This window comes from Tyto alba, unplaced genomic scaffold, assembly GCF_018691265.1.
Source record: "Tyto alba isolate M040663 unplaced genomic scaffold, T.alba_DEE_v4.0 Super-Scaffold_2, whole genome shotgun sequence".
NCBI lineage: Eukaryota > Metazoa > Chordata > Aves > Strigiformes > Tytonidae > Tyto > Tyto alba.
The window spans coordinates 4136528-4151044 of record NW_024881282.1 but is presented as its reverse complement, the minus strand read 5'-3'; the positions used below and the strand labels follow the sequence as shown (position 1 = coordinate 4151044).

Below are 14517 nucleotides of genomic sequence, written 5' to 3'. Positions count from 1 at the left end.
TCACCAAGCTGAAATTTCATAGGTGGAGGCCAAGAAATTTTCTGAAGGATAGGAAAACATTGTGTGCAAATTACACTGTATGCTTACTTATCCCTTGGTGTTCACCAACAGTCAGTTTGGATACAGAATACCAGGTGGGACATACCTGAGTCTGAACAAATATGGTCATATTATATATGTTCCCAACTTCAGCACACTGTAACTCTGTTCAGAATTTTATAATAATTTTTGTTCAGGAACATAAGTCCTCATAATTTATAGCTGGTGAAGTTTTCTCCTTTCACAAAGTTGCCTGATGGAGGATGAAATCCTTGTAAACATTTAAGATCGACCTTTCCCCAGTGCAAGAAAGCAGCTGCATTCCTCCACCAGTGCCACCTCCCTTGTGCAGATAGCAGCAAGGCTTATGTGGGAAGGAGAGGAGAGGAGGATTGATCCACTGCATCACCTTCTCATGTTTGTCAAACTCAGATCCACATGAATGTGGTCAACAGGAAAAAGGCAATTCCCTTACATTGCAACAGTCTAATGCACAACCCCGGCATGAGCTGGTCAGTACTGCTGACCACTAGAGCAAAATCTGCAAATATACCCAAGGAGTGGCAAAACGAAAATGCAAAAGCATCAGCGTACAAATTCCCATGTCCCAGCCCACACTTATTCATCTAATTTCCCCACAGTTGAAAGCCCCAGTATAGGTACCTAAAGTGCCAGCTGGCTTACCAGAGTACCTCAGGCTATTTCACTCACAGTATTGAATTTTCTCTGCTCTTAAACAGACTTTTTTTTTTTTTTTTTCAGAACAGTCTCCTTATGTGTATTCTAGCAAACATCCAAATCCTCATTCTGTTTTGGTTACATTTATAAACCAACTAAAAATAGATTTACTGCTTCAAAATTCTTACTGCAAATCTTCCTTAGAGAATGCCATTTCACCAAAAACTAAAATGTAACAGGAAATACATATAAACAAAGTTTTTCATTAAAACACATGAGTTTGGCTAAAGACTGACATAGAGCATATCGTTTTGACACTCCCGTTTGAATTCTGTCTTCAAAATCAGCTTCTAATTCCAATAAAATTATTTTATTTATTGACCAGGCAATGACATCTCAGCAGATATTCTCTGTACGCCCAGCTCAACTTTCTCCTGAAAAATAAATGACGTTTTTCAATTTGTACTACTGAAAAGGTCTGTTATTGTTTTCCTTTCCCTGGACCCCACGAGCTGCACACAGCTTCTTGATGAGGTGTTGAGGGCTTCCTTTTTAATGCCTTGCTGTTGAATGTTTTCCAATTTTGCAATAGGAATTTGATGAAGAGGAAGGTCACCTCGAACAGGGAGAGCCGCCTACCTGCTGCACAGCCATTTGTACAAGGAGCAGATGAAAAGCATGATCCCACACTCCATTTAGCATGTCATATCACAGTCATTTCTTACAGCATCCACGTTGGTTTAAATGTCTACCTTTTACCCAAATCCCTCCAACTGTCCATCCCTATATCCCATCTGAGAAGTGATCTGAGTAGAAATGACAACAATAAGTAAGAAATAATAAACCATGTTCAAGGATTTTTTTAAAATACTTGTAAATAAAATGATTTTGGTGACATTATGGACAACGTAGTCCAGCCAACAGCTGTATCACATCTGGGAGGAAGTGGAGGACAGAAGGAGGGAGGTGGGTCTGTGGGTGTGGGTATGGGATGGGATATCCTTTGCTCTGCTCTGCTCCCATTATGAACAGTACTCAGAGGCTCCATGGCTGGAGTGAGAACCAAGGGAAATCAACCCTTGTGTTGATCCCTAGCAGCAGGGTAAAATGTGGGGTGGAATGGGTGGGAATGAAGGATTGATTTCTGACCTCCCTCCCTGAATCTTACTCTTACAATGGAGTTGCTAGAGGAAACAGCAGCCCCCAGCCCCACCAGCTGGTGCACAATGACCACATGAGGTTCAAGAGTCATTACAGGCTTTTTCTTTACAGAAAGCACACACAAACAGCAAGACTTCTTCATAATTAGGTTATAGAATCATACATTCGTTTAGGTTGGAAAGAACCCTTAACATCATCAAGTCCAACTGCTCACCTAATGCTGCCAAGTCCACCACTAAACCATGTCCCTAAGTGCCACATCTGCACGTCTTTTAAATACCTTCAGGGATGGTGACTCAACCAATTCCCTGGGCAGCCTGTTCCAATGACTGACAACCCTTTTGGTGAAGAAATTTTTCTTGTAAATGTCCACTGGTGCAACTTGAGGCCATGATGAGTTGGAGGGTTTAAGAGAAAGAGGCAGTGTGAGTGGCTGAATTTCTCTATTCTTGCTCCAGACTTCAGGTCTCAGGAACCATCTTTAAGGGTTCTGGCAGACACAGAGAAGTTATAGTCAAGAAGACAAGATGATATGTGAGCTGCTGTGTAAGGGTTGTCCCTGAGGCTGTAGATTTTCCCTGGGAAGCATAAGGTTCCAGGATTAATTCAAAGTAAAGTTTGTTATCGAGTCCTTTGAAGTTTCCTATATCCTCAAATGAATGTCCCATTGGCTGGGTATTTTGTTACTGCCTCTTTAAAAAAGCAAAACTAAACTCACCCACACATATAACAACTCTCACTCCAAGCCTTCTCTATCATGAGATCAAATAGATGAAGGTTTCAGTGCATATACTCTGGGGAAGATAGATCCTGAGAGCTTGTCTAAGGTATCAAAAAGCAGGAATGAGTGCATTTCAGACAGGCTCTCTACGAGGCAGAGCATCTACACACCAGGGCTGAGATTGTTCATTCTACCTTTATCTGACATCATGCAATTTATATTCTGCAGCCATAGCACTGCAACAACATCTCCCTAGCCTGCAGCTTCATTTTCTGCACACAGCTACCCCAGTACTTTAATTGTCCCATAAATTTGATGGAAAGGATTTGATGCAGAGAGCTGTTAAAATGCCAAATGTCTTGAGCACTGCAACTAATGAATGGCTCCCAACGATTCATGTTTCAATCTATATGTAAATGTGCCCTTTGGTTGGCTTGTGCCGGACTTTTCATTGCTGCATTACAGCTATCCAGGGAAGCCTCAGACTCATAAATCAGATAGATACAAGGCATAAATGGGAGAAGACTTAAATTATTCAGTGTTTATGAGAAAGAGAATCCAAACAGTGGACTTACACTTTGGTTTTTATAATAACATGATTACAGATCAGCCCTGAGAAGACCTACAATAATGTTGGTTTTCTCCTCCGCCCCTTCTTCCTTGCTAACAAAATATATAGCACATGAATCACTTAGCAAAGCTGAATGCATATTATCCAATAACACCCAAAATAGTGTATGTCAACTCCAGGTGAAACCAGTGCTCACAGATGAGAAGTCTGAATGAACTGAAAGATTTCAAAATCTGGTCTCTGCTATTCTTACTCCCGGCAAGGGAAAACACCTCCTGAAGCATCAAACCGAGCCTCTGTAAAATGCCGGCAGTCACAAAATCTATTTCTGCTCATTAATGAACTGCACAAATTGCTTTTACCTGCAGTGCAATGTGCAATTCTGGTCCTAGAAAGAAGAAATTAAGCTGGAGCAGGTGCAGAAAGGGCTGCAACTGTCATAAGAGGGATTCAGAGCTTGTTTTATGGCGGGGGGGGAAAGGGTTTTGTTGGATTTTGATCAATTCCCATGCTAGGAAGGAAATCAATTGCTCTCTGTACAAACACCTGAGAAATGGCAAGAAGGGGAAAAGACAATTTTAGCTAAAAACCAGTCCTGGCACAAGAACAGGAAGCCACAAAAAACCCTCAGAAAACACAGACATGAACATATCAAAGACAGTCTCATTCATGTACGACTTGTTTTCTGGGGTTTAAAGCTATATTAAGGGTTTTACACTCAAAGAAATGCCACAGGTGGCATAGACTTTGCAGAATGGATGGTTGCAGAGAAACTGCGAAGTTTTGGCATTGCCCCCAAGAGTCACCTCACCGGGAGCACTGCTGAGCCAGGAGAGCAGAGCTCAAATCTCTGACCAAACCTTGGCTCCTGCAAATCTCCAGACTAGTTGGAGACACCTTCCTTGCTGTGGTGTTGAACTAAAAAGAGCTTTATAGCATGAGGTGTCCACAGTGCTTGACCCCTCAGGACCTTAATTTCTGGCTGAGCTTTGGTTTTCTTTATATTTTTAGCTTAGGTCTCCACTGTTTCTTTTCACTCCTATTTCTACTTGTCTCCCTATAACTCCAGGAGTAGGTTGGGGTGCCACTAAGACTAGGAGAAACCCACAACAGCAGCAATGTTCCTCATGTGGTCTGGACATGGTCAGGAGACCACAGCAATACAGATATAATACTCTGACAAGTCTAGTTTAGCGGATGAGCTTTGTGAGGTGCTGAACTTGGTCCCACATGAAATACTGAAATTTTGTTAACATGCTTTATTCCCCAGCAGATAAGTGGGTTTGATTTCTATTGGTCTAGCCCTGCAGCAGGGCATTTGTAACACTGGGAAAACCTGGATTTAAAATCAGGTTATATGAGTGCTGCCTACATGAGCGAGAAGACATAGTTGGCAAAAACAGCCATGTGGCAAGCAGCAAACATTTGTTATTTGCCCCCAGGACAGCGGTGGCCTCAGCAAACCCTTCTCCCTGGAGCAGCAATGTGACCCTTGACAGGCTGTGTGGTCATCTGTGGCCGGGGCCACCACACCCTCCCAGTCTCCACTCCAGCTCTAAAAACATCTCTGTTTTAAATAAGAAACAAAACACGAGGGAATGAGCTGCCACTGTGCTGTGGAGCCAAATGAACTTGTCAGGCTGCCAAGGAAGGAATTTAGGGAGCCCTCCTTTTTCATCTTCCCTTTCTTTGTGCATGGAAATGGACTTGCCATGAGTAATTTGCTAGCAACTAAAGCTGATAAGTTTGGCTTCCTGCAGGCTCCTGCTGAGGAACAATATTGGCTTTTCTTCTGAATTACTGGGTGGAAGACATGGGACAGGATCTCTGTGTTTTCTCCTTGTTCAGAGCCCAGCTGCCCAGAGCCAACATCTAAGGCAGATCCTACTGGGAACTGTTCTGATGGGTGAGTGCAATGTCATAGCTCATCTTCAAAATTCCTGGATTTATAGTTGGGTAAGGACACAAAAAAACAAGCTGTAGTGGCCAAAGATCTGCACTGTTCTATCCCAGGTTTTGGTCTTTTGTTTTTTCTTGTTGGAGAAAGTTCTCAGGGGAAAAGGGATGGAAGGGGAGGACTATTAAGCATGTTGTGCACATTCAAAAATAAAAAAAAACCCAAACCAAACCAAAAGACAGAGGGAAAGCTCCCTAGAAAGACATAACAACCAGGAACAGTATATATATGTTTTTAAAATCTTACAGGAAAACTGAAGGAAGCAAAATAGATATATTGCTGGTACTTGCAATTAAGCACCACCATAAAAAACGGCTCTTTGGACCACAGAGAGCAAAGTGGTTCAAGTGTGACTCAGACCGGACTTTTAGATGGGGAAAACTGGTATAAAGTGACCTCAGAAAAAGCCAGTATAAGCTAACCTTATTTCATTATGGAGCTGTCCTTGCTCACCTAATCCATGCTGCAGAGAAATGTTTGCAGTAAGCAACAAGTTCTGCACAAACCTATTTCCCTGACATTTGTCACCACCTGCTCAACATCTGAACCCACAGGGAGAGTAAGTCTTAGTGCTATCAAGAATAGCAAGAAATTGAAGAGTTTTTTGAAGTTTTTGAAGCTTTTTTAGTGCACTAGGCTTTTTCTTGTTTAATAATAATAAGATTTAATCCTAAAGTAATGTATTAAAAATTGTTTATAACTTCTGGGAGTCCACTTGGGTGTTCCTCATACACTTTTGACACCCAATTCTTATGAACTAAAAGATGTTTGTATGGAGAATGACTATTTTCTCTAAAAAAAGTCTATAAGAGACTGAACATGCTTCTCTGTTAAGGGTTCTTGTAATACCTGCCTGGAGGTGATGGGCTTTGAACACCTGGGTGATATGAACACATCAATCACAAATGGTTCCAGGTTTACTCTCCAGCATCCAGCTTTCAGTACAGAAATACCACCACATTTTTCCTTCCATTGTAACATCCTCGAAATAAATCCTCATTTGTTAACATAAGGGCAGTGTCACTCCTGATCTGTTTCATCTTTACTGCTGTAACACTACAGACATGAGAGGTAAAAGCCCAAGAATTCAGCCCCATTTTCACACCAGACCAACCAGATCCTGAAGTTTTAACGAGGATCCAAATCCCAGACTGGATGCTGGGACTGGCTAATTAGTATCTAGACGGATGGCATAAAGTGCCTTGATGATGTTATTGGAGCCATCTACTTGTCCCCTTTCCTGTAAGTTACTTTTATGATAGCAGAGGTGACAGAAGAAAATAATTATGTCCCTCCACCACAAGTCTCCATTCACAGTTGGGTCCATCTAAATGTCAAACGCCTATGATAGTCCTGCTTAGGGTTTAGGTAGACAAGGGAGAGATATATCTCCAGAAAGGAAATCCATCCTACCCTAAGACAGGTGGGTAGAAAATTACTTCAGAAGCACCCTACCTCCCTGCCTAGACAAGACATCTTGTTTTTAGATAACTAGGAAGATGATCTATTTGATTAAAGCTCTGCAGAGGATGAATTCAGACCAATACAACAGACTATGAACTAGCAGCTGAACCACAGATGGGCACCGTCCATCAGAGAGACATTACAGGCAGCCTGGAGTGTTACCACCCTAGACAGTGTTGTTATGGGGTACTACTTAGAGCCACAGCTGCTATTCTGAGCTTTCAAATTAGTATATGAACTTTGTTTTAATTTCCACACCCATTTTCATTGGCATCGCAAACTGCATCGGTCAGAGTTTTTGACATGGGGCCAACACCTCTGAGCCTTTTGGAAGGAGGACCGAGCTCTTAATCACCCCTGCAGAAGTGCAGCCTGTTTCTGTTGGGCCACGGCTCCTAATCGACTAGGACAACACTGTAAAGAGAATTTTAGTTGCTCCATGAGATCTTTGGCATTCCTACCACCCCCAAAGGTATCCTCAGCTCTCCTTGTCAGTGGTATAAATTGATGCCATATGAGTTCCTGCATGCAGCTTTAAAGGTCTGGTGCTTTCTGCCCAGTTGCAGCCAAAAGCATATTTGCCAAGGCAGACACAGAGTTGAATCAAAATGTTGGGTAGATTTGCTCCGTTGCCTCAATGTTTGACTGTGTTGACATATTGGAGTCTCAATCTGCAGCCCCAACCCAGGACACATAGCAGTACTGTCAGTGCTCCCCAGGTGAGACATGGCAATAAGATACCTCAGAAGCCGAGAGTGAGAGACATGTTATGCCTAGACACAGGGAAAACACTACAATTTCAAGCCCTAAATTATTTCAGAATCTACATGAGACCTGCCATGCAACTTAATTCTTCAATTTGATTTCTTTTTAAATGAGTAAAAGGACTCAATTTTTACACAGTCAAAGCAGCACTGTTCCTGGAAACTGAAAACCAGTTCTTGACTAAAACATTCTTCAAAACAGGCAGTAAACTGTTTTATTCTTCTGTATATCCAGGACTCGCATGCAGCTTCTGGGCCATCCCAGATGAGAAAACAAAAGTGGAGCATTGCATGAGGTTAATCTGGACTACGCACACAGAGCAATGATTTCCTCTAAGCTAATCAAGGATTAAGGCTAATTAGTATCTCTACATCTTGTAACAGTCCTTTTAGGGAAATAGAATAAGATAAAAATAGTCTGACTTCACCCTCCCCCCCCCCCAAAAAAAAAAAATAGATGACGACAGTGATTAGCCTTTGGGGTGATGGAGTACAATCTGAAATGCTGAAGAGAGGAATGCTTCACTTACCTGTCGTAGAATGACCATGGTTCCTGTATAAACACATCAGCAATTACCATGAAAGGACCTAAACCAAAAGAAATCATCAATTAATGAACTGGCACCCTGACTCATAGGCCCCAGCTCAGGGACTGTCCCAGCCCTAAAGGAACAGATGGAGCCCAGACGTGTGGAAGAGGGCTAGGAGAACTTAAACTCCCAACACTTTCATAATATTAATTCCAGACAGAGAGAGACAATCCTCTAATACATCCAGATTAATGCCTGCACTATGGTGAATGAGACTGGGACTGGAGGTTGCTTATGCAAGTAATATTTTGTAAACTGAATCCTAGAAAGTCTTCCAAAGATTAATCTAGCAAACAGACTGATACTGATTTATTACATGTGTCATCAAGATCCCATGGTATGAATTAAAGCACATAGAGAAGGGGAGTCCTGTCTTTACAGCCTGCAATTCCAGATGGATTATCATCTTTCTATCAAAACTGCTTTCAGGAGAGGAAAGAAAAATACCAAGCCCTCCACCACAGCCTGCAACTAGTACCTGGATCAGACTGAGTATCTCCACACTCCGCTCCTGCCTGTTGTGCAAATTGTACCTTTGTGGGATTTATGTGGGAAAGTCCCATGCTGCTCCCAGGTTTGTGCTTGCTGGTGTGTGGTGCAACTTCACGGTGCTCCCAGCAATAAATGGGTTTGGTGTGTATGAGTGAAAAATGTTTTCAAAGAATTTAATTTCTGCAGTTTTTAATCTCCAAGTCAGAATTGTTACATGACAATCAGTACGATGTGGAACATTTTCCAGTATGGTAAAAAACCTCATGCCTTAAAAAGCAGGCAAAAAGGCCTGAGAGACACAACTCCCATGAGACACTAGGGATGTGAATGCTGATGAAGGATGATCCTGCAGGGCACAAGACATTTCCTTTCACAGTGACAAAGCGTTCTAGATTCATCATACAAACCTAGGTATTTTGTTTCGGGCTCTAGCCATATTTTTTTTTTTTGCTGTGCTTTCCCCACTAAAAGGAGAACATTTCTTGGGGGGACGGGAGGAAATAGTAAAGTTTTTCCACCTCCCCTCAACCATCTCCATGCGAGATGTCCTAAAGAGACACAACATGGCACAGACTTAGTCTTGAAAAAAAATGAGTGATAATGCCTTGTGCCAATGTCCCAACACACTTTCCTCATGGCAAGGAGAGCAATCTCTCTTCCCCACCAGCAGCAACTGCACTCATCCCATTCAGTAATGTTGGATTTAGTCTTTGGTGCTGATCTTGTTGGCTGAATTTTCTGTAACTTCTCAACTGCTTTGGGAAACACGGATGTTCCCTTCCTAGCTAGCAAGGCAGGATTTACCTCCTGCAAGGACTGCAAAGGCCCAACAGCATTTCCAATGATTCCCTGTTTCCTCACCGTGCTGCCTGCACCACCTCTATATTTTTACTGACCACATATTTGAAGGCAGATAACTACCCCACTGAAAGTTGTAGGAGTGTGCCATCTAAGTGCCTTCACCACCTTAATGAAAACATCCAGCTGTTGAAACCATCCGCATAATCCCTCTGCATTGCCCATCCCTCCTTTCCCTGGAGAAGGAACTGGTGTTCTAAGAGCAGCCAAGGCATCACTGTTCATTAGGAAATACTCACTAGACAAATTTTGGCCATAAAACATATTTCTAGAAGACAGATGACTGGTGGAAAATCATGTGTCCACTTTAGTATCTGAAAGGTTGTGAGGCAATTTTCCTAATTCTCAGTTTCAATCTTCTCTGTAGCACATTAAATTATTTCTCTTCTTAATTCATATGGCTTGAAAATAACTTTCTAACACTGCCAAGTAGTCAGCCCTGAGACAGACTGCCTAGGGGCGCTGACGAGTCTCCTCCACTGGGAATAGTCAGTGAAATCTTGTGGCTCTGAGCAGGCACTGGGTGAGGTTCTTCAGAGGCCCTTCTCAGCTCTCTAACAGGATGATCGAAGGGGCAGTGTTGAACGCTGGGTTGGGTAACAGCCTGAGTTCCTTGTTTGAAAGACACCTGATATGGACAAGTCATCTTATAGTTTCTTGCCTCAGTTTCCCTCTCTGAAAAGTTCTCACCCAGTAGAGCCTGTTCCTAAATATTTCAGTTGTTATTGATTTGTATGCTAATCAACCAAATGGCCTAAGTGAGTTTGCCTCATTTGTTGTCCGTGTTGCAAAAGCTGTGCATGGGGGATCTCTTCCCACAGGCTAGGCTCGAACCACAGGTTCAGGTCTCAGAACTGCTCCTTCAGTTGTTTGTCCTTCTGCTGCTGAAGCAAAGCACTGTCCCATGGTTGCCCTGGCTCCCAGCATAAACCCCATGTTGTACATGGGCATCCTGCTCAGCCCGGCCTCTGGTGATGCTGAATAAGTGTTGTGCCACATTTGGAAGAGTATTTATGTACTCAACATAGTCTGCTTTTAAACAGGACTTTGGTACCCAGAGCCTGTTGTGTTCTTTTTTTTTTTTTTTTTTTTCTGAAAGTCTAGCCTTCAGCCCAAGACATCAGGTTTGCTTTTGTTCAGTGCTTTCTGAGCCCCATCACAATACTTTTGCAAGGAAAGTTGTACACAACGGGGAGCCAGCTTTCCCCACAGCTTGCTCAGCAGGGAAACCCCGAAAGGGAAGGGCAGAGGGAGCAACAGACTGCCCTCCCTGTTCTTCCCACAGGGGTCAGTAAGAAGGATTTGGCTTGCCCGAGCACCAGGATTATCAGCTGCCTGCTAATTCATGGGAGCTCCAGTGGAACAAAATGACCATCTGGACCCTCCAACCCTCACTGGCAGGTGAGCGTAGGGCCCTTCAATCCCACCTTCATTTCCTATGTGAAGATCTACAGCTGCTTGTGTGGTGGCAAATGAGCTGGACTAAACAAGATGTACGCAGCACCTCTCCCAAATCACTCATGTATAACACAAGAGCATAAAGACGCCCCTCTGGAAAGTGTATTTTTTTGTAAATTTAGTTCATTTTACAACTTTCTGGGCATCACTAGTTGAGCATCATCTGAACAGAGCATCTGAGGGAGTCAGCGGGTTGAGACTGAAGTGACTTTAAATTACTTCTGGATGCAGGGTGATGTGTGACATGGAACTATACATGCCACTTGCTTGCAAGCAGTGCTCAATAGAAGCCAAGGACCGCTTCAGTACAAGGTCTCCACCACTGTGACCTCTGCCATGAGTTTCTTCGTTCTGAAGAGATCCCAAATGCACAAGCAACCTGATACAGCTTGACTCTGGAGGGAGAAAGTCTGAGGAACCTGGACAAAGCCATTATCCTGCAATTGCAGAGAAGGGTGTTGCTACTCTAATCTGTTTAACTAGCATTTCTGTGCTCCTTGTTGGCATTTCAGGACCTGAGTCCAACCACATGACTGGCCATACTTCCTGAGGGATCGCTCCACAGCACTAATCCTCCAGAGCACATGTTCATTAGGCATTGGCTGCGAGAAATTCAGATATTTCATTCTAAATGTAAATTCGTCTCCTTTCTCCTGAAGTTCCATGTCCCACGTGATTTTCCTGTCTGCAAATGCAGCATAGAAAATGAATAATTAATTTACAGAGTGTGTGCATTCACATTCAGTGACAGCCTGTCCCCCTCTGCACCTAGCTTGGTGTGGAGCCTGTCTTTTGGAGAACACCCTGGGCACTTAATAATGTGAAAAACAAGAGAAGTTAGTTTGCCTTCTATCTACCTCACTTAACTGGCAGAAATGTAATGTATCACCTTAGCTGAGCAAAGAGATTTAATACACCAATGCTCTCTGCACACTGCTGCTTTCACCTCCTGTCCTCCAGCAAGGGATCTGAGAATGTATTTTACTGTTCATCTGAGAAACAATGAATAAAGAGGTCAGACCTACACCCTTGGAGACAAGTGCCTTTGTCCTTACCAAAAGCAGGGTTCAGATCAGGAAGAAAACCAGTGGTTCTTGAATGAGGCTAAACTGACAAACCCACCAGTCTTTGGGGTCTCTAACCATTGAATGTGCATGACAGCGAGCAGAAGGGAAGAAGGCAATGTCACTACATACCACTCCTACTCTTTGTCCTGCTGGAAGTTGGCATGCTTGGGAAGTTATGACAGTCTGTATTTTTGCATTCTTCCTAGAGCCTTGAGTCAGAACCAGGGCTTTGAGGTCAGAAGATAGTATTCTGAATATGGCAGCCATTCATCTTCTTCTTGGCTAACAAATGTCTTCCCTGCTAGCTTGATCAGCAAGCAAGCTCTCAACAGAGACAGTCCATTACTTCTCTAGAGGATTAGCTTCCAAAGGTCAAATCATCCTTAGTGTTTAAAATGAAGTATCTTTTTCTCATGAGTATTTGCTTTCAGCTTCCTGACTGAAGCTAGTCAGATCTTACTAACCACAGCAGACCTCACAGATGGGCCCACATGGCAGGGTTTTGCCCCACTGCTGCACCTCCATTTCCCTCCTGCCCTCATGCACCCCTTGGCTTGGAACGGTGACCAGGGCACAGAGAGGAGGAAGGCCAGAATGATACACCATGTCTGGGAAGCTCTTCCCAAGAGGCATGGGCCCTTGCTTTGATATCATGTGGGGCCCTCTGTGCTGTGACCTGTGTCTATTGGTTCATCAACATTTCATGGTTTGATGTCTGCTCCCTGTGAAGGCACTTACAGACTACTTCCATCAGTTATCACTCTGATTTTCAATTAATTGAATGCTTGGGCTCTCACAGTAAGAATTTCAAGACCATCTGCCATGGTTTCTGAGCCCATCTTGGATAAATCTTCGATACTTCCAATCTCCTGCCATCCATTTCCACCTGGGACATCCCTGTCTCCTTAGGCTGTAGCCTCCTATTTTGTTTTCTTTTCTTCATAAAAAGTGAGTTGTCCCATCTGCTCAGGTTTGCCCTCAAAGCCTATGTAAAGGTTGGCTGTCCAGGACTTGCTGAGAGGTGGGTAACTGGAGACAAACCCCCATCTTGTTGGAGGAGAGCCCAGACTTTCAGTCTTGCTAGATTAGTGCTTTAGCTAATGGGATGTTGCTTAAAATGTGATCATCTCCCATTTCCCCTGTCTGGGCTTTGAACTGAAACATTCATCATAATGGCCATTCACTTACACCTTCCCTTCCCGTGGCACAAATATCTTTATCCTTGCAAGAATAAATAATAATTTCTAACTTCTCCAGTGCAGATTACATGAAGAGTAAAATCCAGTCTTCTGGTTTTGTTACTTGTCATCTTTTTTAATGCGGAGAAAAGATGTGTTCCTGTTAAAAGCAACAATACTGTCTCAGATGCAATGACAACGGGAATTCACCCAAAGTATTGGCTGATTTTTTTACACACAGGATGGCACTCCCTGAGTTTTTAAGGGAGCAAACAGTATGAGACTCTTGTGACGGAAATGTGGGGACATGGTGAGCACCTCCCGGCTGACACACTGCCTGCCACCTTGCTGAGAAAGTTCCCTTGATATGTCTTAATTGAAGATCAGCTTGAGGTTGTGATGACAAGTGGTGTGATGAATGCAAGGAAGCTGTCACCTCAGCAAGGCAGGTCACAACAGCAATAAGCTTCAGAAAACAGTAGAATTACCATTTCTCATGTGACCAGTGCATCCGTGACACAGCCTGCCTGCAGGCTCCGCATGCCCTGGGGGGTGATCATCACAGAGTGTGTTTTCCTGGAAAAACTCTCATCCAAGTTCACTGAAAGTCAAGAAAAGCCTTTCCTATAGCCTTTGGACCAGACCTTGAGTGGCTGCTAGATTTCTAGTGAATGCTGGTATCAGGAGACAGAGGAATAGCTGCTTTGAACAAGAGGTGTATTTTGGTGTAAAGAATTACCTCCCCATTGGCTGCAGGTCCAGCTGTTTAGACAACTGAAGGAAAAAGAGAGAGCTGCAAGCTGAACACATAAAGGTATAGGTGATAGTGGGAGATAAAGATCCATTGTGAAACCCTGGATCCTCAGCAAGGTTCCTTGGTGTTTACTCATGGATGCAACACCATGCAACTAAACAACAGCCTGCAAGGGCTGTTTTAGGGAACATGCAGATTTTTCTCTAGCTATTCCCTCAGTGTTCAGTCTTACAGTGATGAGAACCACAGGATTAGGTACTAATTAGATTTGAGGGTACTGCTTGTCAGGCTTCTCTTTCTGGTGGGTGGATGCTGTTCCCAGGGAAGACCTGGTAGTTTGCTGGTTGCTTTTTTTAGAAAATGGGATGGTCCAGTCATCCTGCAGACCTGGGATCTCCAAACACAGAAAATTCCAGATACTGGAATTGAAAACAACTTTTCTGACACAGAAGAACATAGCCAGCCTGCTAATCAATTAGCCAAATAACAAAAGGGAGAAAAGGCTGCAGGCGTCAAGGTGGCTTATTGCATTAAAACTGCCCAGGGTGGGAGTAGTCTTGATGCATTTAGACAAACCCTAATGTTCAGAAATGCAAAGTATCTGTGTTTTTCATGCAAATAGCTCAAAAAAGAAAGTGCAGCACTAATGCACACTGCAATCATTCTGCAAGTGCAACTGAAACCCAGTGAAATGATGCTCATAACTGAAGCCACCAATAAATAGAGTATTATCTACTCAACATGAGTGACAGAGAGGTGGCAGGG

At 43.3% G+C, this 14517-nt stretch overlaps 1 protein-coding gene across 6 annotated transcripts in view; it reads right to left on the bottom strand.

Annotated features, from left to right (window-relative positions):
• Positions 1–14517, bottom strand: part of MYO7A (myosin VIIA) — a 103486-nt gene that overhangs the window by 77145 nt on the left and 11824 nt on the right. For all 6 annotated transcript variants that reach the window (XM_042792839.1, XM_042792842.1, XM_042792841.1 and 3 more), the window contains exon 2: positions 7886–7943. In XM_042792839.1, coding sequence (XP_042648773.1) covers positions 7886–7903 — 18 coding nt within the window. In that variant the 5' untranslated portion in view covers positions 7904–7943. The remainder of the gene's footprint in view (positions 1–7885; positions 7944–14517) is intronic.